The sequence below is a fragment of the Apteryx mantelli genome, chromosome 12 (genome assembly GCF_036417845.1).
Source record: "Apteryx mantelli isolate bAptMan1 chromosome 12, bAptMan1.hap1, whole genome shotgun sequence".
Lineage (NCBI taxonomy): Eukaryota > Metazoa > Chordata > Aves > Apterygiformes > Apterygidae > Apteryx > Apteryx mantelli.
Window position 1 is genome coordinate 2567436 of NC_089989.1, and position 25423 is coordinate 2592858.

The window sequence follows — 25423 nt, forward strand, 5'->3', positions numbered from 1 at the left end:
ATTATTTGTCCTCTGCCTTCAGTATGTATATTGTTGCATAACAGTAAAACTATCCTATTCTACAAACTTAAGGTCAGCAAAGTCTGATGTGCTGTCAGATACCTGTGACTGACTTGGTTCAACACATGACTGATGCTTACTATACAGAGATTCCTGTCTCTGGTCACATGTTGGCATGATACTTGCCTGTCCAGCCCTTTCTCAGCAAACAGATCACCATTGCCTAACCTGTCAAGGACTCCACTCTTGTGATTGGACTGCTTTGCTGCTAGCACAGGAATCTCTTTCAACTTCAATCTCCTTCAAAAGTTATCACCACAAATGTCTCTCAAAGAGTAGGAAGCCTGCTTGAGTAGTCAGGTTGCTCAGGGCTAGTGTTATCGAGAGGGACAATGTCTTTGCAGTATTTTTTGGAGCTTTGAGCAGTACAACATGCACATGAGTGGAGATGGACAGACCAACTTTACTGCACTTCATGGCAAGTAAGAATGGTTCACCGAATTCCCCCTGCTTTGTTGCAAGGCGATCCAATTTTGCCAGTAAGACTCATTCTTTGGCTTAGTCTGCACAACTTGTCTAACTTTCTAATAGATAACTCCTTTGCATTGCACTGTTCTTATGGATGTTTTGGAGGGAATGAGGTTATCAAATAGAGAACTAGTCACTACCACTGGACAACAGAAAATGCCATGTACTTTGCTTAAGAGAGAGAATTGTTCAGGATTCATGTTGGATGCATTTCAAATACCATGGTCTAGCAATATATTTTCCCTCTGCTTTCCTTGTTTCTGAAGGTTGTGTTCAAGGTAAGATTGGACAAGTTTGTCTTGATCCTAAGTGTCCCACTTTGGCTGATGTGGTTTGGTTCCAAAGTCTGATGCAAAACAAGATTCAGCTCAAAATGCTTGGCCTGATAATGCTTATGATGTGTATGGTCAGACTTTCATTACTGGTTACTTGACTATATGCACAGTGCAGGTTTCCTATGACCTCATCCAATTTGTCTGATGTTTTCTGCATGCATACATCATACCTTTGAAAGGGTTATTAGGATTAATACTATTTTAATATTCTTGTTTGCATTATGGGCAGTGACTTGCAGATCTACTTCTTTATTACAGGATGACGTGCAGAGTTTGCTGAAAACCTTGCAGCTGAGTACCAGACAACTTCATCACATGTGTGGCCATTCCAAAGTAAGATAAGCTCTAATTGCAGTGCAAACTGCTGTCATAAGGAAGACTTATTTCCCTTCCACTGCTTTTCCAGACCATAGGCAGGTTCTACTTTCAGGCTTCCAACAGTATCAGTGCAGGCAGAAACTCTCAGAGGAGGAGAAATAGCCTTGGTTGATGGACAGAAGTTGAAATATTTGATGTGGAAGTGGCTGAGTTGGATATCAGATCAGGTTAGCATGCTCTGTTTTTTAGGACAGAGGTTATTGACATTTTTGGTTGTTGGCATCTGTAAGCGGGTATTTCTGAGAACACAAACTAAGACCTTAGAGGCAGCATTTGCCTTGCGTAAAATATGAATGCCAGATCAATAATATGGGAGAGAAGCATTGGCAGAGATGAACAGCCTTATAAGTCAAAAGAATCAGCAGCAGGAGTTCAACAAGGGGAAAACTTTACTCAAAATCCTCTTATGATGCCTTTTTGGCATTATTACATTGACATTATTACCAGAGAAAAGGGTAAAGGCAGTGGATTATACTGGTGACACCCAAACCAGTCTGCCAGTCTCTCGTAGGGGACTGGCAGGAGGGAAGGGGGAGAGGACTAACAGCCTGCTTCCGGTGCGGAGAGCCAGTGCTTGTTGCCAGAGATGATCGTGTGGGGAAATGCAGTTAGAGGGAATTTCACATGCGTGATGCTTTCTTCCTGTTAGACTCCCAAGAGGACCAAGAATACATGTTCTAGAGGGGAGCTCTGCCAAAGTAGTTAAAGGGAGGTCAGCTATTAGCATGGCTCCCCAGGCTAGATTTGCTAGTGATTTAGTGCGCAGCCAGCAGCAGGAACATAAAAGTCTAGGTGAAGATCAGAACATGCCACTGCAGTCATCAGCATAGGGAAGTACCTATCTAGTCAGCTTGGTGACTTGGAACCTGGCACAAACCCTGGAGATGCTGAAGAGCCCTGCTGATGTTTGAAAGTGAAATCCCTGTGCCCTCTGAAGTCACAGTTCACCTTGTAAACAAGATGACATCTCTGCAGCTTGTAATCAGGGTGTTTGTCTTTGCACTTGACCAGCATTTTCAAGTGCTGTGTTGATAAATAAGCTGCCCTGCATCCAAAACAAGAAAGCACAACCCATAGTTCCTATTAGCATATAACTGCAGTTCATGAATACTGCATTTTACCACAGCTTTTGTTATCTGTTGCAATCTGATTAGGTCTCTATGCCACATCTTTCTGCAAGAATAAGAAGGCAGGAGCTGAGTCGAGGCAAATCAATGTATGCAATGAATGCTCCATTTCTGTTTGAAGAAGATTTGATGCTGACATTTTTGTTAAACCAGTCTTGATTTTCACTTTGATATAAAATCAGTAGTTACTCACTGACAAACCATGCAGCATTATCTAAGATTTGCTAGTCTTCCTCAACAGGGGTACCTTTAAAGAGCATTTCACAGTAGACAGTAGCACTCAGCTTCACCTATATCTTCCTAAGTCTTGCCAAGATCCAGGGAGCACAGTAATGTTGATAGGGTGTCATTAGTGAGGTCTTCCCTGATTTGGTTCTGGTTATGACTGCTAGGTCCAGGGAACAGATTGCTGTTGGTGCTGAGCTGCTATTCTCTGTTGGCAGAACATGAAGGAAAGCAGTGCTGCCTCCTTTCCTATACACATCTTGAACTTTTTCAAGAAATGAAGCTTATCAGATTTCAGCCTAGAGCTAATGAGAGCACCTAATGCAAGAAGGGTTGCATAGCATTTTCATGAAAGAACTTGTGCACAAAGTGATTGCTTATGCTTATGGCAGGTTGTCTGGTTTAGTGATGACTCTGTTCTGTGCTGCAGATTCAAGACTAGCAGGAAGACACTGCTCAGACAGGCACACTCACCTGGAGCTAAATCTCATGCAATACCTGGCATAGAAGCTCTTCCTCAGCTGATTTTTGCTTAGAGCAACTCTATCTGTTCCCTCCTGTCCTAGTTCTCCAAAAGCCAGTGCTGCTTTGGTCTGGACAAGTTGGATTTGGAGCTAATAGTACACACATGTTTTAAGTAGCTAATGTTCTGGGTATGGAAATCTGGTCCAATTTATGGAAGTGTGTAACTTGTAAGGCACATTTTTCTAGCCCTCTTTCAGAGTCCCATAAAATCACCAAAGAATACTGCCACCATCTATTCCAGCATCCCATGACTGTACTGTGCCAGGTGAATGCTGATTGCAATGGCAGCTACTCCCACTGTTTCTGGACTATACTGATGCATTTCTACAGCAGTTCTCACTGACCCTCAGAAACTGCATGAGACAGTGAGCAGGGAACAATTGTCATTACAGTGGTTTGTTCAACACCTTTCTCACTCTTTTTTTGCTGTGCTTCAGAATCCAGTAATTTCCTGATATGAAACTTGCTGCAGGATTAGTTTGCAGCTTTTGGCTATCAGCAAGTAGCTACCTCCTTTCCTAGGCAGGTAGTTTCACAGTTTGGCTACTTGTAGCATTGCTTTTTGCTGTGAATTGGCGCTGTTTGATTGTCCATTGTTGAACTACATAGATAGCTCTGCTAGTTCACCAGAAATTGCTTGTATGCAAGAGTCAGACTTATGCACATTATCAGTTGCACATGCCACCAGCACCAGTAGCACTGCAGCTTCCAGATATTTGTGTGCATGCAAGCTGTGGCTGCAGTGAGCAAGAGTGACAAGCAGTGTGAGATCTGCCTGAGAAGAGCTTTGTGTTGCTGTTCTTGGAGAACAGAGCAAGTGACACCAGTCTGTCGCTGAGATGATGGAGCAACTGAAAAGCAGATTCTCAAAAGAATTTCTCAAGTGTCAGCAGAATTCATCTGATTTATGTGGAGGAGTTACTGGCCTCTCTCAGGAGTTCATGAGAAAAGCTGAGGCTCCTTCTATTTTTATCCAGAGTCGATATGGCTGTTGGGATTGTTGCAAGGAATCATTTTGCCTTTAGACAAAATGCATATCTCAGTTTTCTTTTTAAAAAGCAGATATGAAAGAGTTTGGCCAAGAAATGACACAGTCTGGCCAAACTTTGTGGGGGTCATGGTCCTTCCCACCCATCTGTATAACCATGGCTTGGATTAGCACAGCTTCTAGTAATCATTACAAACACAGTGTCATTCGCTAATGAAATTCTCTCCCCAGCCTGAGTCTATACTGCCTGTTTTTTTTTTTTTTAATAGCAAGAAAACCTAAACAAGAATCAAGTGTAACCATATTGTACTGTTTCATATTTAGATTCGCCAAGATATTGGACTGACCAACCATGTGCCTTTGTTGAAGAAGTCACTGGAACAATTTGTGTATCGAGTAAAAGCAATGCTGGCGTTCAACCACTGCCAGGAAGCGTTTTGGTTGGGCATCCTTAAAAATCGGGATCTTCAGGTGAGAAACACTGTCCTGCCTGGGGCAGTTAAAAACTGGGAAAGGACAAAGGTCACCCCATCCAGACAACTGTAACTCTGTCCTTATGCACAAGTAGAGTGATAATGCCACAGTGTGACCATAGTAGTGTCATGTCTAGTGCAGCAGAAGGAAGCATTTTATTTAACCATTTCAAGGGGCACACATGGCCTATTGCTACACGTCTGGGGGCTCCCTCACAGTAAGGCTTCCACGCTTAAGTGATTGATTTTTATTTTTTGTAACAATGAGTATAGGGGATCCTTCCTCTTGGTGGTAAGAACTATGTGCAAAGAAGGGAAGAGATAAAGGCCATTGGAACACCTTTCTACATGCACTTTCTTGTATTTATGTTCTAATAGAAACCAGTCCTGACCATTTTCTTCCTCCTTTGCTGTAGAAGCATGATGACCAAAACAAAGGCTGCTTTTTACTCAAAGTTGTTTATTTGGGATCGTAACCAAATGCTGCTTTCTTCCATTCTGCCATGCTTTGACTGTTTCACATAAACTCAATACAGATTTTTTGCATTTAACTTAGGGAGAAGAAATCTTGTCTCAAGCTTCTGAGGAAAGGGATTCCAATGAGGAGGACTCTACTGAAAATACTGCTGAGGTACTTCTTTACAGGCACCAGTACCTGTTGCTTTTAGCTACTTCTGCCACTGGTTAAAACTGTTACTATAATGCAGAGAAAATGGGGGGAAAATACCAGAGCTCTACTGTCACATGATGCAGCTTCCTCACCGGATCTGCCAACTCACTTAACTCATTTAAAAACACCAGAGCAAGTAAAACCCTGAGACATCAAGCTGATGCCCACTGCTCTGGTTATAGTAATTATAACTATTTCATGATGAGGTAGGGGCCTGGTAAGCTGGGATGTCCCCCTTAGGCGAGTGAAAACCCGAGGAAGCCGGGGCGGGGGGGGGGGAGCAGGGGCATCCTTTGCAGCCTCGCAAGGCGGCGTGCTCACGTTACAGCACAGGGGCGCCTGGTGAGAGGATTTATTGCGGGGGGGGGGGGGGGGAACTCTGGCTCTCCTGCCTGTTGGTGGGAGAAGCCCCGGAGCAGCAGGCCAGGGCCCGGTGGTGCGGGGGGGGGGGGGGGACAGCGCGGTTCCTGGAAGGGGGCAGAGCTGCCCCCTCGGGCGGCTGGGCAGCGCGGGCCTCACGGCGGCCTCTCCCGCAGGAGCCGAACGGCGTGGCGAGCGAGAGCGGCACAGACAGCAGCGACGAGGGCACTGCCGACTAGCCGGGGCCGGGCCGGGGGCCGCGTCTGTCAAATAAAAGCGATGCAGAAGCGCACGGCTGTGCCAGGGCTCCGGGAACGGCGGGCCGGGGCGGGGGAGGGGGCGGGCTGCGGGGCGGCACCGGGCACGGGGGAGGGTGCAGCGCGAGCCCCGGGGCGGGGCCTTGTGCGCAGGCGCGGGAAGCGGCGGGTGGGGGGGGGGAAGTGGTGCGCAGCCGCGCGCAGGCGCTGTGCGCGGCTGGGCAGGGGCGGTGGGTGGGCGGCCATGTCGGTGCAGGAAGACCCGGTGCAGCGGGAGATCCATCAGGACTGGGCGAACCGTGAGTACATCGAGGTGATCACCAGCTCCATCAAGAAGATTGCGGACTTCCTTAACTCCTTCGGTGAGGACGGCGGGGCGGGGCGGGCCGGGCGCGAGGCAGGGAGGGAGGAAGGGAGCGCGGCTGCGGCCGCTCGTCCCGCGCCCCTCACCGCCGCTTCCCCGCAGACATGTCGTGCCGGTCCCGGCTCGCGACGCTGAACGAGAAGCTAACGGCGCTGGAGCGCAGGATCGAGTACATCGAGGCCCGGGTGAGCGAGGTGGTGGGAGACCAGGAGCTGGCGGGGGGCCGGGAGCTGGGTCCCGGCTGAGCTCTCTTCTCTTCCCGCAGGTTACGAAGGGCGAGACGCTGACATAAACCTAATGCGACCCCGGGGCCCCTCCCGCTGCCGTCAGAGAGCCACCATCCTGCACCGGGGCCCACTGTCATCTCTGCTTGTGTCACCAATAAACCGCTGTGCTCCTGCCCTGCCTGCTCTCTGCCTGCCTGGGACCGGGCCATGAAGTGTGGGCTGTGCGGCTGCTGTAGTCCTCTCAGATGCCTGGTGCCTGCCTTTGTGCCTGCCCAGTCTCCCTGCCCTGTGTGATTTCTGGTCCTCCACACTCAGGGGGCTTTAATGAGAGGGGAGATGCTCCCAGAGTTGCTAGGCCTGGCCACCGTTGACTGTAGGAGGCACCTGACCAGTGTGGCTCAGCCTTTGAGGTGCTTTGTACTCCCGTTGGGGTCACTGAGGATAATGGCTCAGAGGGTTTCTCAGTCTGCACGCTTGCACACTGGGTGGAGGAAGCAGGCTTACCCAGTACGCTGCCTATGTTGTGGGAGAGTGCCCTTCACCAGCAGCTAGGAAGAAGCACATCTCCTCCTCCTGAGGATGGTGGGTGGCGAGGAGCAGTCAGCTGAGAGTCAAGCCTCTCAACCCCCTTGAACCACTCATTTCTTCATTGATCTCAGTTCTTCTGAGTATCTAGAGCTGCGAACTCACTGCTCTTGTCTGGTGTTTGTTGGGGAGACCTTGGAATTGGTATCAGTAAAGGCTTTCTTGCCTCCCAGCAGGCTTTGAATGTCTCAGCACATTATTCTCTAACTGAAAACTCATCTTTTTGTGGTGATGATGTCTTGTCCACGATGTTTACCTTACTGGGCACCCCTGTAACTTTATGTTTTCCTTTTGTATCTTCAAGGTTGGTAGGCGTGACATCAGCTGGCTGCTCCCCAACATATGTACTCCCCTGAGGTCACAGTTTTGTTGTCCGTAAGAAGCTCTGTGGTGTCTGCTGTTTGAATAAGAAAAGCGACTTCTCTAGTCCTTTCCTCTCCTTATTTAGCCAGTTACATATGCTTTACTGTCTGGTGGGGCTGCACATCCCAAGGGCTTAGCCGCTTCTTGGTGAGTGGTCCTCCTGGAAATAAGTACTTCGTATCAACACTGTAGAGCTTGCAGCAGAGTGGAACAGCTGCAGGGCATTTTGTTATCACTTAAGAAGCAGATGTCAAATGCTGAGAGATGGTGCTGTCACAGCATACAGGATCAGCAGGTAGAGGGAAAGCTCCTGTCTCTTTCCTCAGATGCAGTTCCTCTATTGCTCAGGTACATCAAAAGTCTGCTCTGCCTATCCATGACCCATGTACCACCTATACTGGCTGTGCTCACAAATGGGCTGGAGCGGAGTCTGGGAATCTTCATCCTTAGAGATACTCAAAACTTGGCTGGACAAAGCCCTGAATAGCTTGATCTGACTTGGGTTCTGCTTTGGGTGCATGGGTTGAGCTCGAGACCTCTAGAGGCCCCTTCTAGTATTCTTCACCCAAAGATTGAGTAGGAGGCAGCAGAGACAGTGCCATAGACATCCCTAGTGCTGTCCCAGGCTGACCTGTTTGTTTGAGATCTACTTCTTGTTGGTGTTCTCAGCTAATGAACTGGTTGGTATGCTGGGTCTCTCTCAGTTGGTTTCCTAGTCTCCTGACGGGCTGTTACAGTGTGTTCTCCCTTTTTCCCCTCACCCCAGTGTTTCTCACAGGAGTTGATGTTGCTGGTTCTATTCAGCGTGGCCATGATTTTTGATGTTGGGACATTTGTCTTTTGCAAGACACCGCTCCTCCCAGGAGGTATACTCTCACAGAGCTCAGACATTGTGAGATCAGTCTGTCCACAGTTCATCTCACAGCAGAAATGCTGGGGAGCTCTTGCCAACAGAGAGCACTGCCATTTTTCTTTCCCTTTCAGGGGGTGTCACAGTAGTTCTGCAAGATGTCCCTGCCAGATCAGGTTCTCCATCTGGTCCCTGTTACAGCTTATTCTGGGTCACCTGCTGAAGGTGGAGAAGCCTGCTGATCCTCAGTGTGATGCAGCTTCCTGCAGCAGCTTCCTGCAGCATGTGGCCTTCCAGTAGATGGAGCTTTGGTATCTTTGAAATGCTCAGATTATTTTAAAGACTGAACTGTTCTCCTGGTCTTTCTCTCTGGTACTGTCTTTTCAGGATATAGTGCCCCAGGGACCTACATTAAACTTCTTGGGAGTGATCTAATTTATTCTACATCAAGAGATTGATTTTTCTGCCTTGTTCGTGATGGCATTCTCCCCACCACACATTTAATGTAGCAGGAGATGAAGATGTGCTCTGTATCCTCAGAGCATTTGAGAAGAATGGGTGCTCAGGCACCCTTGATAGCCATCCAATCTGATGCCTTTCCCAAGAGTCTGAACTGAAGAGCAAGCTGTCCGGAAGCCTCTTGCAAAGCTGCCAGGGTGAACCAGTTTCATTAGAGCTTGAGCCACGTCTGTAACTTGAGATGCGTCTGCGTTCTTCAACAGCTAGTGCTCTGCCCTCTGCTTTTAGTGAGCGCTCTGTCACACGCTCAGCCAAAGCTCGTGGAGTGGTTAGAGCAATCCTGCAGCCCTTATTAATTATTCAGTAAGTTAACAATTCCTAGACCTCCAGGTAAGCGTGAATGAGGGGTAGTACTGAATTTTAATCTCAGGAGAGAGATGAGGTGATGCTAAGTTGACTTTACCCTCTTTAAAGTGTCCTCAGCAGAAGAGGAACATAGGGCTTGAATTTGAATTGTCACGCATGTGCGTGTGTCGCATATGCCATGAAAGTTGCAGTCTCTGGTCCAAAGCATGTGTTTGAATATTAATGTCAATTGGATCAGACTTCTTAAATAACTAGCTTCTAATAGATAACCATGGGTTGATGGGCTTTCTAGGTACCTACTGCTAACAGAGCCTTGATTTTAGGAAACCGCTTTGAGGACAGATAGATGTGGGAGAAGTAGCTCTAAATATTACTCAACATCAGGTTTAAAAAGGTGCCTGTGGTGTGTGTGTGTTTGGGTGTGTGCGTGTTTGGGTTTTTTTGTTTTAAACCTATTGAATAGGAGTTGTGCTAACCAATGTTTTACTGGAATTGGGAAAGCCACAGTTGCATGTGTCTGGTTACACTGGGCTTCTAGGAAGCTTTAAAGTCCCATTTACCTTCGTCCCAAGTGCATTGCAGGTGGTTGAACATTATTCAGTCACCTGAGCTGATCTCAAAAGAGGAATATGTTAGGACACCCCTGCATTTCTGAGTGAGAGCTTCCCTCATAGCTTTGTGAAGCTTTGTCCTTAATAGCTTTGGGAAGGTGAATTTTTCTTTAAAGATCCAAGAAGATGGTCTCTGCTTGCATCTAGATGCCAAGGCACTGACAGCAATGGAAGTCACCTCAAATAGTTGTCTCACAAAGAGAAGATTTTCCCTGCCTTCCTGCTGATCACACCAGGTCAGTGAGCTGGAAAAGTCGTGGGGGTGCGGTAAGTTTCCACATTCACTGAGATTGTTGGGTCATTTCCAAAAGGCTGCTAGCAACATTTCTTCAAACTCTGCAAAACATCAGGGCCTGGGACCTGGTCCTGGTGCACAGAGCAACCTTAAGGGTGGCATACACATTTGGCTTCACACCCTGCCCCCTCCCCCCCAGTCTGACACATGACATGCTTGAAAACAGTGTTTTCACTTTTCTCTCACAAAAATGCAAACCCAGTAGTTGGCAGAGCCCCCTGCCAATGGGGAGCAGAAGATTCTCAGCAGGAGCAGGCATCCTGGAGCAAAAGGTTCCAGAAAATATACCCTGGGAAAACACTGTTCGGATAGATCAAATGCAAGGGTGTTGCCATTGCCTGCCAACAAGTCACTTTCGCGTACCTGTGCTTTCAGGAGGTCTGTGGTGTACTATTTCTTTCATATCTCTGTAGGTGCAAAAAGAGATAACAAACACCAGGAAATCTCCAGGGGCGACCTTAACTGGTATTTAACCTGACTTAAAAAGCTGGGCATTGAACATCTAATACTCATTGCTATATGACAAAATTAGCCAGAAAGCACTAGGCTTTGTAGGATCAAGTGTTGACATACTAGGACCTCAGCCTAGGGTACTGTAATACAGGAATCCCCTTATTGGGGATTGAGTCTTTTCTGTGGTGCACTTTAAGGTGAGGAATACACTAGTAAAAGATCATGAGTCTTTCCTTGCAGGTGGTGTCTGTCCTGGACTTACATTTTGAAACTACCATACTGGACCTGTTACAGGTTTGTACGTATGTTTCAGCTGAGGGACGCACAGTGTGGTGCGATAGTCAGGGCTGTAAATGCAACTGAGCTCCTCCTGGCTGAGGCCCAGCTGTGCCATCTCCATGTTGCCCCCCAGTCCACCCCACGTCGTCAATGGTTACCTGCTATCTAATGCCTCATTTTTTCTGCTTCCTAGTTTTGCTATCTCCCAGCAGGGAAGTTTCTGAGAAAGCTGTAAGAGGATCGATCTTATGATACTGCTTGTCAGAGCTGAGCAGTGGGGAGAGGGAAGTAGAGCAGTGACCTTTCCTTGCACTACCTCCTCACTGAGGTGCAACTAAAGAGCAAACGCTTGCTCATCTTTCTGTTCACAGAAATGGCAACACAGCACTTTGAATTTGCTTTGCCAATACTGTGGTGTGGTAAAGGCCGCTGGGTCCTTGGCAGGTATTAACTGAAGTTAACAGTTGAGCCAACTGACCTCAGCACAGGCTACAATGATATCCAGCTGCTGTGCAACAGTTGCTCATACAGTACAGTGACCGCAGGGTCATTATGAAACAATCCTTTGCTGTTTCTGCCTAGCTGGTCTCACTGACAGGGTTGCAAAAGGGGTTCTGGGATGAAACCAGATTTTTTTTTTTTCCTTGTCACAAAAAAGTTATAATCTGAAAGGCTAAAAAAGGCCCACTGAGTTGTTGGATTATTCTATGACTGGTAATTTAAGCAAATTTGGGGCCAAAGTCTCTTGTCCCAGAATATTTCAGTGTAGGTTTTGAGCTCTACCTCTGGCCCCTGTGGCAGAGAAGGGCAGAAAGGAGATGAGGCTGGGTTAGAGCTTCCTTTTAATGTGGGAGAAAGGAGCTGCAGAAGGAGTCTCTTGCAATAAAATACTGAATGCATATAGGAGAAATGGATGTGAAAAATGGTTTTACATTACCTCTTCCAGGCCCTTCTCCCCTGCTTTACTGCTGACGGCTCTGCTGTCCCCACCGTTTCTCCTAGCAAAGCTGTGATGACAGTACGTGCTTTGGCTGCCCTAGCTCACTAGTTTCCCCTAGTTGGTTCATTTCTTTAAGGAATTCCTGAGTCCTCCACAAAAGAACAAACAATAAAGTTCGTTGTGATGCTTCTGCAGGCAAAAGTACTGTGGCTGTATCAAGAGGAGGTAAGAAAACTAGAGAAGGCAATGATTGCTTGGGCTCCCTCACATTTTGGGAGGGATACTCGCTCTCCCCTGCCTGTCTCTCTGCCTTCCTCAGGCGCTTCTGGCCTTACTGAATGGCCAAAAGGATGGAGGTGGGAAGGGATCAAAGGGAGTCAGGTGGACAAGGAAGAGGAGAGGCAGTGGTGTTGACCAGATTTTGTTGATAGTTGTTTCTGGAAGGCTGGTCAGGGCCCTGGGTGTGATAAGAGTGCTCATGCATCACTCGGACTGAGTTGTATTTGCTGCAGAAAGGATTTCTGGCCAAATGGGGAAGAGTGAAGGTTTTTGGGAGGTGTGGAAGGGAGCCTGTGCTTGGTCCCTTGGTTTCGAAGTGATGGGAACTGGCGCCCAGGAAGACTGTTGTGGTTGCTGTCCAAGGGAAGAGGAAATGTCAGATTTGGCATCCCCTGTATCCAGCTGCAGGGTAGAACGGGAATTGCCAGCAGGGCGTTTGATTTGAGGGCAGTGTGCTGGGAAGCCCAGCTTGCTCTCCTCGCCCACAAGTAGCCCTCAAACCCCCCTTCAATCACCCACACTTGCTGCAGGATTCGTTGGCTCAGCCAAGCCTGGGTGCAGTTGCCTGCTCCTCACTTGTGTAGCATCCATGGTCCCATTCTTGGGATCCCCAGTCCCCAAGCATTTCCCCCTCCTTCACCACAGCCAGTTCAAAGGCCAGGCATGTGTCACCCCCAGGGCAGAATGAGGAACAGGAAGGACAGCTTCCTGCTAGTGGAGTGGAGGAGGAGAAACCAGTGCTGCTGTGCTCAGTTATCTCAGCAACAGCTGGGTGAAGGGGATTTCTGTAGGGCTTATGTGTTGCAAGGGAAGTACCTGGGACAACAGACCCTGTGCCCTGCCGGAACGCCCGGAAGAAGCGGCGGGTGATTGTTGTGGGGGACTCCCTGCTGCAGGGGACGGAGGCATCTATCTGCCGACCAGACCTCATGTCTAGGGAGGTTTGTGGCCTGCCGGGTGCTCGTGTGAGAGATGTCATGCAAAGACTGCATAGGCTCGTCCATTCTTCGGACTATTACCCACTGCTGCTCTTCCATGTGGGTGCCAATGACACCAAGGGCAAACTGGAGACCATCAAGCAGGATTTCAGAGCTCTGGGGATGGTGGTCAAGGGTCTGGGAGCCCAGGTCATCTTCTCCTCAATCCTGCCAGTGAGGGGGATGGATGAGAGGAGGAGGAGACGGACTTTCCAAGTTAACGACCGGCTGCACCACTGGTGTTGGCAACAGGGTTTTTGTTTCTACGACCATGGGACCCTGTTTGAACATGGACAACTGCTGGGGAGAGATGGGATCCACCTCACGAGGCGGGGCATGCGGGTCTTTGCCAACAGGTTGGCCAACCTGGTAAGGAGGACTTTAAACTAGGAAAGATGGGGGAAGGGGAGAGTTTTAGTGCCAGGGTAGCTGGCAAAAGACAGTTCAAGTCAGGATGCCTCCAGCAGGTGAATGCAGCCAGGGAAGTGTGCATGGGATGTGGCTATGGAGGATCCTCTTGTATCCCTCCTGGGAAACCTGCATGCTCTATCACCTCTCTGAAATGCCTGTACACCAATGCACGCACTATGGGGAACAAACAGGAAGAACTAGAGATATGTGTGCAGTTGCAGGGCCATGATCTCATTGCAGTTACAGAGACATGGTGGGATAGCTTGCATGACTGGAGTGCTATGTGCTTTTTAGGAAAGACAGGCCAGGAAAGCGAGGTGGTGGAGCTGCTCTTTATGTGAGAGAGCACCTGGAATGTATTGAGCTGTGCCTCGGGGTGGATGAAGAGCGAGTCGAGAGCTTATGGGTAAGGATTAAAGGGCAGGCTAGCATGGGTGACACTGTTGTGGGTGTTTACTACAGGCCACCTGATCAGGATGAGGAAGTCGGTGAGGCCTTCTACAGACAGCTGGAAGTAGCCTCACGATCCCAGGCCCTGGTTCTCATGGGGGACTTCAACCACCCTGATATCTGCTGGAAAGACAACACAGCTAGGCACAAACAGTCCTGGAGGTTCCTGCAGAGCATTGGTGACAACTTCTTGACACAGGTGGTGGAGGAGCCAACGAGGAGTAGAGGTGTGCTGCTGGCCCTCGTACTAACAAACAAAGAAGGACTGGTTGGAGATGTGAAGGTTGGGGGCAGCCTTGGCTGCAGTGACCATGAGATGGTGGAGTTCAGGATCCTGCGAGGAGGAAGCAGGGCACTAAGTAGGATTGTAACCCTGGACTTCAGGAGAGCAAACTTTGGCCTCTTCAGGGACTTAGCTGGAAGAATCCCATGGCTTAGGGCCCTAGAAGGAGGGGGGGGGAGGTCAAAAGAGCTGGTTAATATTCAAGCATCTCCAAGCTCCAGATCGGTGCATCCCTATGAGTAAGGAGTCAAGCAAAGGGGGCAGGAGACCTGCATGGATGAGCAAGGAGCTCCTGGCAAAACTCAACCAGAAGAAGGAAGTATACAGAATGTGGAAGAAGGGACAGGCCACTTGGGAGGAATATAGGTGCGCAGTTGCTGTATGAAGGGATGCAATGAGGAAGGCTAAGGCCCATTTGGAATTAAATCTGGCTAGGGATGTCAAGAACAACAAGAAGGGCTTCTTCAAATACATCAGTAGCAAAAGGAAGAGTAAGGGGAATGTGGGCCCTTTGCTGAATGGGGTGGGTGCCCTGGTGACGAAGGATACAGAGAAGGCAGAGTTACTGAATGCCGCCTTTGCTTCAGTCTCTACTGCTAAGGCCAGCCCTCAGGGATCCCAGGCCCTGGAGACCAGGGAGAAAGTCTGGAGGAAGGAAGAATTTCCCATTGGTTGAGGAGGATCCGGATAGAGATCATTTAGGCAAACGTGACACCCACAAGTCCATGGGCCCCAGTGGGATGCACCCACGAGTGCTGAGGGAGCTGGCGGATGTTATTGCTAAGCCACTCTCCATCATCTCTGAAAGGACATGGAGAACAGGAGAGGTGCCTGAGGATTGGAAGAAAGCCAGTGTCACTCCAGTCTTCAAAAAGGGCAAGAAGGAGGACCCGGGAAACTACAGGCCAGTCAGCCTCACCTGCATCCCTGGAAAGGTGATGGAACAGCTCATCCTGGAGGCCATCTCCAAGCATGTGGAGGACAAGAAATTGATCAGGAGTAGTCAGCATGGCTTCACCAAGGGGAAATCATGCTTAACCAATGTGGTAGCCTTCTCTGATGGAATGACTGGCTGGGTAGATGACAGGAGAGCAGTGGCTGTTGTCTACCTTGACTTCAGCAAGGCTTTTGATGCTGTCTCCCATAACATCCTCATAGACAAGCTCAGGAAGTGTGGGTTAGATGAGTGGACAGGGAGGTGGACTGAGAACTGGCTGAATGGCAGAGCTCAGAGGGTTGTGATCAGTGGCGCAGAGTCTAGTTGGAGGCCTGTAGCTAGCGAAGTCCCCCAGGGGTCAGTACTGGGTCGAGTCTTGTTCAACTTCTTCATCAATGACCTGGGTGAAGGGACAGAGTGCACCCTCAGCAAGTTTGCTGATGATCCCAAACTGCGAGGAGTGGCCAATACACCAGAGGGCTGTGCTGCCGTTTAGGGAGACCTGGACAGGCTGGAGAGCTGGGCGGAGAGGAACTGCATCAACAAAGGCAAGTGCAGAGTCCTGCACCTAGGGAGGAATAACCCCGTGCCCCAGTACAGGTTGGGGGTTGAGCTGCTGGAAAGCAGCTCTGCGGAGAAGGACCTGGGAGTGCTGGCGGACACGGAGTTAAGCATGAGGCAGCAATGCGCCCTTGTGGCCAAGAAGGCCAATGGTATGCCGGGGTGCATGAGGAAGAGTGTTGCCAGCAGGTGGAGGGAGGCGATCCTCCCCCTCTCCTCAGCCCTGCTGAGGCCACATCTGGAGTACTGTGTCCAGTTCTGGGCTCCCCAGGACAAGAGGGATGTGGCACTACTGCAGCAAGTGCAGCCAAGGGCTACAAAGATGATTAGGGGACTGGAGCATCTCTCTTATGAGGAAAGGCTGAGAGAGCTGGGCCTGTTTAGCCTGGAGAAGAGAAGGCTGAGAGGAGATCTTATTAATATGTGTACAAATATCTTAAGGGAGGGTGTCAAGAGGATGGAGCCAGACTCTTTTCAGTGGTGACCAGCGACAGGACGCGAGGCAACGGGCACAAATTGAAACACAGACAGTTCCATCTGAACATGAGGAAAAACGTCTTCCCTGTCAGGGTGACAGAGCACTGCAACAGGTTGCCCAGAGAGGCTGTGGAGTCTCCTTCTCTGGAGGTGTTCAAACCCCGCCTGGACGCGATCCTGTGCAAGGTGCTCTAGGTGACCCTGCTTGAGCAGGGGGGTTGGACTAGATGATCTCCAGAGGTCCCTTCCAACCTCAACCATTCTGTGATTGTGCGATTCTGTGGCAGATCCCTGTCCTACGGATGACAGGGCCTGTGGAGGGTGCTTTTCAAAGAGTCTCTTTGCTTCCTTACTCTGCCAAATTTTCTCGGAACAAGCCGAGTGCCCTCAGACTTCCTGGAGGCATGGCCGCGCTTTTCGGAGAGCCAGCTCCTCTCCTGGCTCTCTCTTCAGGGGCTCAGCATGCGCACCGCGTGCGGCCTGCCTCAGGAGTCAAGCTCGGGGGGGGGCCGAATAACGTGAACGCGAGCTGCCACATCTTTTCCTTCTCTTTTTATTCTTGCTTACAGAAGCTCTCTTGTCTCGTGGCTCAGGTGGTAGTTCTGCCTTGCCATCACGCCATGAACCTGCACTCTGTAAATGCACGTGTACTCGGGGTTGCCCCAGTTGCTCCGCACCTGGAATTTGATGTACCGGAAGGCTCTGGGAGGCTGCTTCTGCAAAGGAAACGGGGGGAGCCATGACTCCTCAGGTGTAAAGAGCAACAGCACAGCAACGTAGCGCCCTTTGCCAGCGCTAGCTTCCCTGCCGGGGAACAAAATGCAGCCCTGACAAAGGAGGCAGCCATGGTTGCCATGCCAGAGCCACAAGGCACCGGATGCTTTGGGTCATCCTCCACACTCGGTCGTCCAAGCACTTGCAGGCAAAGCTCAGGTCGCCCCTCGCATCGTGCCCACACGCACTCCCAGTACCTTCAGGCGGAAGGTCTGAACAGCCTCTTGGTCCACATCAAATACGAAGAGCCCCAGGAGAGTTTCTTCTGCGGCTTCCTCATCCACGCCCTCAAAGGCAACCGACAAGGGGAGCAGGTCAGGCTCCAGCAGAGCCGAAGGAGAAGAGCCCGCTGAGTCAGAATCGGGCAACCCTGCCTCATGTCCCGCTCCTCTAGCCCTAGTCTAGAAGAGGTTAGCGTGCACGTGGGTCAGGCTGTTTTGAGCAAGCACTCCAAGACCCTTGGCCAGAAAGCACAAAGCAAGCCGGAGTGGCATAACACCACCGTGGGCCCCCACATACGGCACGCAGGGACGCACTGCTCTGCAGCAACCAGCCCACGCTCCTCTGAGAGAAGCCGCCGGGAGAAACAAGGCTCCCTCGCAGCTTTCTGCCCTGGCCAGCTTCCCTCCCCGCCCTCCCCGCAAGTGCAAGGCAGAGACTTACGGAGACAGCAAAATCTTTGGGGGCACTGCTGACTTCCCCGGAAGGAGAGACTGCCATGGAGATGTGCTCCACGGTGACAGCCATTGGCCAGATTTGCTCAGGCAAACGAATGACCACTTGGCCCTCCGCTCCTTGGAAAGCCCAGCACTGTTTTTCTCCCTCAGCAAGGCCAGTGAATTGCTGAAGACAAAGGGAAAGCAGAGCTTGTCCAAGAGCTGCCCAGCCCCTGCAGGCAGTCACGACTAGGGCGCCGTGTCCTTGCCCGCATCCTCTTCCCTCCCTCGCATTGACAAAGGCTTCCCTTCACCTCCACCTTTAGCACAAGGCAAAGACTGGAGCCCTGCGTGTTCTGCCACTCAATCAGTTCCATGGTGAGGAAGCGCTCTTACCTGAGAGTCGTGAGCTCTGCTTCCGGCGGCCCGGACTCCTCCTGAAACACAAAGGCCCTCCATGAGAGGAAGCACCAGGAGCGCTGTGGGGGCTTCCCACAGGACACTTGCCTAGGAACAACAGGCAGCAGTGGCTGCTGCTTTCCATCAGTTTGGGGGAGCAAGCCAGAGGATGTCAGGCCATTTTTCCAGCCACTGTCTTTGGGGAGTCCATTTCCTCTTTGACCCTTTGCAGCCTCCAGGAGCTAAGGCGAGAGCAAAGCCACCTGCTGCCCAAGTTCTCCTTCCTTCAGCCTGTCAAGCTGCAGAGCTCGCTCAGGGAGAGCTCGGTGTCAAACCTCATTCAGCAGCTACGGAGACTCAATGACAAGCTCGCGTGTCCCCGCACCCGCCCCACGTCTCTGTGAGGATGAGCCCTGGGAATCTGGAGCAGATTGCCAACTTTTGCAGGGGAGGCAGGAGCTCAGAGCTACGGCCTCCGCCACAGTTTGCTTTCCCACAACAAGAGGCACGTACCTGCAGCGCTTCCTCTTGCCTCTTGCTCTCGGCGAGCAGCAAGCTCCAGCAGTAAACCGCAGCTGGAAGTCACCGCATCAAGAGACAGTTATATTAAGAGGGTTTCTAATGGTGCCTGCAGGCACCTTTTCTGCTTCCACGCCTAGGGGGCAATAGCTTGGCTGGTCAGCTGGAGCTGGAGCCAGTGCAGAGAGAGGACGTGGCTCCAAGCCCTCGGGCATCCCCCACGCCCAGGAGCTTGGAAAATACACACACCTGACGGCCACAGACCCGCACCCTAATGAGGGCATGTGGTCCCGAGGCAAGAGAAAATGCACCAGGCCACGGACCTTTCTGCACAGACATTCCAACCCCAAAGCTCTGAAGCAAGGAGGGACCCCTAGCCGTAAGGATCCTAGGCGCTCCACTCCCTCACACTGCCTGAACCCATGGAAGGCATGAGGCAGGCTGCAGTCCACCTGCCAAGAGCCTCTCTGGCCTTCACTGCGTCACAGAGATGCGAAGCTGGAAGGCCTCACAGCATCTACTGCCTCTCCCTGCCCCTGAAAGCTGGCGTCCCGTACGCCTGTGCTCCCGCGCAAGAGGTTTGCTCAGCACTGCTCACCAGCAAAGACTGGGGCCAGCAGCAAAAGGGCCCTCAGGCACCTCCTGCCATTCTGCCAGCTGATGCATTGCCTACAAGAGAGGGAAGGCTGTTGTTACGCAAGCCTACAGTGTGGGCTTTGATTTCCCGGTGATCCGTTTAGGGGCTCCCTTGCCACCAGGTTCCTCAGCTCAGCAGAGCGCAGAAGCCCAGGGCCTGGGGGCCTTTAGGAAGCTCTCAGCTGGAGCACAGCACCCTGCGGGCACTAAGGCAGCTGACGACCTCTGGCCTGACAAGCGCACAGCAGCCTGCTCCCACCGGGCTCTCCCGAGGAGAATGGGCAGCGCCTTGCCCACCCAAAGGGTCTGCTGGGCTGCCTGGCTCCGTTGCACTCACGTGCCCAACTCGGCTGGCATCTCCTCTAATCCAGCTCCGATACCAGCAAGAGGGAAAAGGTCGCTGTGCTGCAAATAGCCAGACGCCTCTTCCCAAAGCACCTGCTGGCCTCCGCAAACCTCCCTGTTTGCAGAGCTACACACCTCTGCAGGCTGGGCTTTTAGGTAGGGCAGCTGGTTATGACGTCACAAGAGCCAAGGTGCTGCCCAGGATGACCTCAGAGGGGGGTTCGCCCAGGAGGGGGTTGGCGTGCAGCCTGCGAAAGAGAAACCCTGTGCGTTAGCCCCCACCCCAAGCCTGAAAGCTCCCGGCGCACCCGTAGAGGAGCCCTGGTTAGCGCAGCCAGCCGGCTCACTTGGTCACCCGGGCAAGCTGCTGTGCCGTTACACGCCTCCTCCTCTCCCAGGCTCTTGCGTGTCGTGTCCTGCGGGGCCGGCTCAAAGGGCTGAGTGAGAACCGCTGCTAAGTCAGCAGGGAGAGTGGCGAGCGCTTTCTCCTCTTGAGACCCAGCCAGGCATTAACACGGTAGTGCAGCAAGCCAAAGGCCATCAGCCAGGTGGCCTTGTTGGCCCTGCAAGGCATAACCCCCCTCTGCTTGGAAAGCAAGAGCAGAGCGGTCAGCTTGCTGCCACAAAGGCAGATGCCTCCTGCCAGGTGCACACCCCCACACCCCCACACAACAGTGGGGGTGAGAGGCACAGGCTCCCTCAGCAGCCCACTGATGGGCACCCAAAGGTGAGGCAGTGGGTCAGCTCTGAGGTCAGTCGCAGAAATGCAAGCGACCATTCAGCAAGAGCAGGCGACAGGACTGGAGACGGCTACAGCTGCAGGACAGCTGCCGCTAGGAGTGGGCCTGAGCTTCAGTCAGGCTCCTGCGCCAGTGGGTGGAGGTGCCAGGGCAGGCTGCTCAGGGGAACTAAGGCCTACTTAGTGCACACCGGGCCCTGACGTTCCAGGCCACAGTCTGTCGCCTTTGCATTTCTCTGCTGCAGCCTCTCCAGTTTGACAATGCCTCCCTTGAACTGCTGCGATCAAAACTGCACGCAGGAGAGCCCTAGCAAGCATGGAGTGTCATCCTCACGTTCCTCCATCTGCTCGTTCTACAGTAGCTGATGCAGCCCCCCCCCCCCCACACACACACGGTTGGCCTTTGCTGCTGCCGGAGCGCATTGCCTGCTCCTGTTTAGCTTGCTGTGTGCCAGGACCCCTGGGGCCTTTTGCGCAGCACTACGCCCCAGCCCATCAGGCCCCAGCCCATGCTGCTGCTGCTGCTGCTGCTGCTGCTGCTGCTTGCGGTCTGGCTGTGCCTGGGGCAGACCTTTCCATTGGTTGTTGATAAGGCTCGAGCAGTTCTGGGTGGCACAGCCTGCCGAGGTCTTGCTGAGTGGTGGCTCTTCCTTCGGCATAGCTAACTCTCCTCACACTTGCTGAGGGCGCGGTCGATGCCCATGCCCAGGTGGTTTAGGAAGGTGTCGCGGGAAGGGAGGGAAGAAAGGCCTTTCCTAAGCTTGCTAGTTTACCTTTGCCTGCCAGAGCCCCTTGTTCAAGGACTTTCCCTGAGTCAGTTTCGCAAAGTTGAAAAGAATAAGCAAGTTATTAAAGCGACAGATACAACCGGTTTGGAATTGCTGTTGATAAATGCACTTGCGGCAACAAATTTTCTTTCTTTGAGCTCAAACTAACAAGGAAGCCCTTTCAATACCAATATATAGTCCCCGGGTAACGTCCAACGTTGTCGGAGGCGCAAATCTTACCAAAGAGGCGTCCCTGTTTGCGGGAGGAAAGAAGGAGGCTCGCTCGTCAGCAATCTCCAACGAACAGTTTGGGGCTTCAGTTTTCTTCCCTTCCAAAAACTTTAGTGCGCTCTCCTCTCTTTTATAGTTGCTGAAGGTGGGATGCGGAAGCGCGGCAGTCATACTTCATTGGCTACATGGCCATTTGCGCGATTGTCGTGGGGTATGCCCCCCCCCCCCATTCACATATCGTTATGCGGCGAAGGGCGTGTTTCTTAATAGGGTAATCAGGGATAATGAGGCTAGAGGCACTATAGGTCCACACTTAGTCCGTGATCAGCAAATTTGTGGTATGCAACTCCTTGCGGTCAGGGGCGGACCGCGATACCTTCATATCGCTGCCTCCTCTGCCGTGCAACTGGCTAACACGTTCTGGCCTTCACCAGCTAGTTTGTTCCTCACGTCGCCAAAGGGTGGGATGCTTTGTCTGCCACCTACCGTTGCTCCTTTGTGCCCCCTCTCCTTTCCTCCTGAATTCTCTCCTGACTCCACAGAAGGTAGTGAGCAGCATCAGTGCCAGGAGGGTCCCCGGAGCAACTCTGCTTGTGAGCAGCTGCCCGTTGGACTTTGAGCCAGGAAGCAGCAGCCTTGGAGCTTGCCGCTTTGGCCAGCGTCCGCGCAGCTTGTGGTGCCTCTGCCCAGTGCAGCTCTTGCCAGCTGGCCAGCACCTTGCCTCTTGGCTCCCAGGGGCACACAGCAGCATCTTTTCAGGCCCTCTTTGTCCAGCTGGCCCTTGGGCTCTTTGTTGTCACTTGGGTCCTCCTCAGAGCAGCGGGGTCCTTAGGCAGAGCAGGGCTACCATGGCTGCCTTGGTTCCCACGCTGCCTTTGCTCTGTCCCCCACCCCACAGCATCACACAATCACAGAATGGTTGAGGTTGGAAGGGACCCCAGCCCAAACCCTGTGGCTGTGAAGATCGCAGGAGAGCAGCGCCACTGTGGGTTCACACAGCCTCAGGTATTTAGCGGCTGATGGCTTTTTTAGAAAATACGCTTGCATGGCGCTCAACTCTGCAAAGATCTCTGACAAAGTGTTCTTTGGAGCATCCAGACGCTTCTTTGGGAGCTTCCTTGAGAGCTGCAAGCTACTCCATACTTTCACAATGCACGCGTCATGTCTGCACGGTCATGGCAGTCCTAAGGACACTGTACCTGGGTACTGCTTGTCACACAGAGGGCCACTGCTAGGCCTTTGGCTGAGGCTTTTACTGCCCAAAGCCCTCTGTAGCATGCTGTCTGGCACAGCCTGCGCTCGCACCCTGGGAGCACAGAGCTGGCTGAGAGGAGCACTCCAAGAAGGGGTAGGCCGGCAGCATTAGGGATGCCTTTGTCTCCCCCAAGGCCAGGGGCCAGAGCCTTCTCCACTGCTGCCGATGCCCTGGGCTCCCGCGAGGAACACAGGCAGGACTGCCTTTGCCAGACTGCCCGCATGCAGGCAGCTCCGCTGCCCATCACCTTCCAGACGTGAGGCAGAGCAGCCAGCTGTAGGCACCCTGAGAGCAGAGCCTCTCAGGCACAAAGCAGTTACCGTGCGGATGATGAGCCGCAGAGCCAGGATGGCCTCAAGCCCTCTGTGTCTCCCAGCACCGCTGAGGAAAGCAGGGAGCGGGCAGAACCTTGAGGAGAGGCCTGCTTTCAACTCCTCTGCTCTGCCTGCCAGCGGCAATGTTTTGCCTGCCTTGGGGGATGCTGCTCTCCCATGGAAAGTGGAACTTGTAGGCTCTCCCCTCTGCTGCGAAAGCTGCAGCTGCACCAGCTGGGGCTTGCCCTTCGAGCCCAAGGGCCCCACCCCGTGCCCTGCAGCCAAAGATAAGGCCCGTCCTTCAAGCGTGCCAGAAAGGTCCTTTTGTCAGGAGCGGTGCAAGCGGAACTGGCACTGAAGGAGCTGAGGGGTGAGGCAGGCTCGCTGGCTCTGGAGAGAGAAGGCTCAGGAAGCGTGGGTTAGATGAGTGGACAGTGATGTGGCTTGAGAACTGGCTGAATGGCAGAGCTCAGAGGGTTGTGATCAGTGGCGCAGAGTCTAGTTGGAGGCCTGTAGCTAGCGAAGTCCCCCAGGGGTCAGTACTGGGTCGAGTCTTGTTCAACTTCTTCATCAATGACCTGGGTGAAGGGACAGAGTGCACCCTCAGCAAGTTTGCTGATGATCCCAAACTGCGAGGAGTGGCCAATACACCAGAGGGCTGTGCTGCCGTTTAGGGAGACCTGGACAGGCTGGAGAGCTGGGCGGAGAGGAACTGCATCAACAAAGGCAAGTGCAGAGTCCTGCACCTAGGGAGGAATAACCCCGTGCCCCAGTACAGGTTGGGGGTTGAGCTGCTGGAAAGCAGCTCTGCGGAGAAGGACCTGGGAGTGCTGGCGGACACGGAGTTAAGCATGAGGCAGCAATGCGCCCTTGTGGCCAAGAAGGCCAATGGTATGCCGGGGTGCATGAGGAAGAGTGTTGCCAGCAGGTGGAGGGAGGCGATCCTCCCCCTCTCCTCAGCCCTGCTGAGGCCACATCTGGAGTACTGTGTCCAGTTCTGGGCTCCCCAGGACAAGAGGGATGTGGCACTACTGCAGCAAGTGCAGCCAAGGGCTACAAAGATGATTAGGGGACTGGAGCATCTCTCTTATGAGGAAAGGCTGAGAGAGCTGGGCCTGTTTAGCCTGGAGAAGAGAAGGCTGAGAGGAGATCTTATTAATATGTGTACAAATATCTTAAGGGAGGGTGTCAAGAGGATGGAGCCAGACTCTTTTCAGTGGTGACCAGCGACAGGACGCGAGGCAACGGGCACAAATTGAAACACAGACAGTTCCATCTGAACATGAGGAAAAACGTCTTCCCTGTCAGGGTGACAGAGCACTGCAACAGGTTGCCCAGAGAGGCTGTGGAGTCTCCTTCTCTGGAGGTGTTCAAACCCCGCCTGGACGCGATCCTGTGCAAGGTGCTCTAGGTGACCCTGCTTGAGCAGGGGGGTTGGACTAGATGATCTCCAGAGGTCCCTTCCAACCTCAACCATTCTGTGATTGTGCGATTCTGTGGCAGATCCCTGTCCTACGGATGACAGGGCCTGTGGAGGGTGCTTTTCAAAGAGTCTCTTTGCTTCCTTACTCTGCCAAATTTTCTCGGAACAAGCCGAGTGCCCTCAGACTTCCTGGAGGCATGGCCGCGCTTTTCGGAGAGCCAGCTCCTCTCCTGGCTCTCTCTTCAGGGGCTCAGCATGCGCACCGCGTGCGGCCTGCCTCAGGAGTCAAGCTCGGGGGGGGGCCGAATAACGTGAACGCGAGCTGCCACATCTTTTCCTTCTCTTTTTATTCTTGCTTACAGAAGCTCTCTTGTCTCGTGGCTCAGGTGGTAGTTCTGCCTTGCCATCACGCCATGAACCTGCACTCTGTAAATGCACGTGTACTCGGGGTTGCCCCAGTTGCTCCGCACCTGGAATTTGATGTACCGGAAGGCTCTGGGAGGCTGCTTCTGCAAAGGAAACGGGGGGAGCCATGACTCCTCAGGTGTAAAGAGCAACAGCACAGCAACGTAGCGCCCTTTGCCAGCGCTAGCTTCCCTGCCGGGGAACAAAATGCAGCCCTGACAAAGGAGGCAGCCATGGTTGCCATGCCAGAGCCACAAGGCACCGGATGCTTTGGGTCATCCTCCACACTCGGTCGTCCAAGCACTTGCAGGCAAAGCTCAGGTCGCCCCTCGCATCGTGCCCACACGCACTCCCAGTACCTTCAGGCGGAAGGTCTGAACAGCCTCTTGGTCCACATCAAATACGAAGAGCCCCAGGAGAGTTTCTTCTGCGGCTTCCTCATCCACGCCCTCAAAGGCAACCGACAAGGGGAGCAGGTCAGGCTCCAGCAGAGCCGAAGGAGAAGAGCCCGCTGAGTCAGAATCGGGCAACCCTGCCTCATGTCCCGCTCCTCTAGCCCTAGTCTAGAAGAGGTTAGCGTGCACGTGGGTCAGGCTGTTTTGAGCAAGCGCTCCAAGACCCTTGGCCAGAAAGCACAAAGCAAGCCGGAGTGGCATAACACCACCGTGGGCCCCCACATACGGCACGCAGGGACGCACTGCTCTGCAGCAACCAGCCCACGCTCCTCTGAGAGAAGCCGCCGGGAGAAACAAGGCTCCCTCGCAGCTTTCTGCCCTGGCCAGCTTCCCTCCCCGCCCTCCCCGCAGGTGCAAGGCAGAGACTTACGGAGACAGCAAAATCTTTGGGGGCACTGCTGACTTCCCCGGAAGGAGAGACTGCCATGGAGATGTGCTCCACGGTGACAGCCATTGGCCAGATTTGCTCAGG

At 52.4% G+C, this 25423-nt stretch overlaps 2 protein-coding genes and 1 long non-coding RNA gene across 4 annotated transcripts in view; 2 read left to right on the forward strand and 1 right to left on the reverse strand.

Moving 5' to 3' along the window:
* Window positions 1-5897, forward strand: part of FANCD2 (FA complementation group D2) — a 58112-nt gene extending 52215 nt beyond the window's left edge. For both annotated transcript variants that reach the window (XM_067303693.1, XM_067303694.1), the window contains exons 42-45: window positions 1122-1196; window positions 4431-4577; window positions 5136-5210; window positions 5786-5897. In XM_067303693.1, the coding sequence (XP_067159794.1) occupies window positions 1122-1196; window positions 4431-4577; window positions 5136-5210; window positions 5786-5848 (360 nt within the window). In that variant the 3' untranslated portion in view covers window positions 5849-5897. The remainder of the gene's footprint in view (window positions 1-1121; window positions 1197-4430; window positions 4578-5135; window positions 5211-5785) is intronic.
* A 174-nt stretch (window positions 5898-6071) lies between these two features.
* Window positions 6072-6630, forward strand: BRK1 (BRICK1 subunit of SCAR/WAVE actin nucleating complex). Its single transcript, XM_067303695.1, has 3 exons — window positions 6072-6228; window positions 6333-6415; window positions 6496-6630. Exons 1-3 carry the CDS (start codon window positions 6111-6113, stop codon window positions 6520-6522), a joined length of 228 nt encoding a protein of 75 aa, XP_067159796.1. The 5' UTR covers window positions 6072-6110; the 3' UTR covers window positions 6523-6630.
* A 10942-nt stretch (window positions 6631-17572) lies between these two features.
* Window positions 17573-19101, reverse strand: LOC136993189 (uncharacterized). Its single transcript, XR_010885423.1, has 4 exons — window positions 18980-19101; window positions 18376-18437; window positions 17860-17900; window positions 17573-17650 (listed from the first exon to the last, which is right to left on the reverse strand). It is a non-coding gene; the product is annotated as an uncharacterized lncRNA (long non-coding RNA).
* Window positions 19102-25423: the final 6322 nt, after the last annotated feature.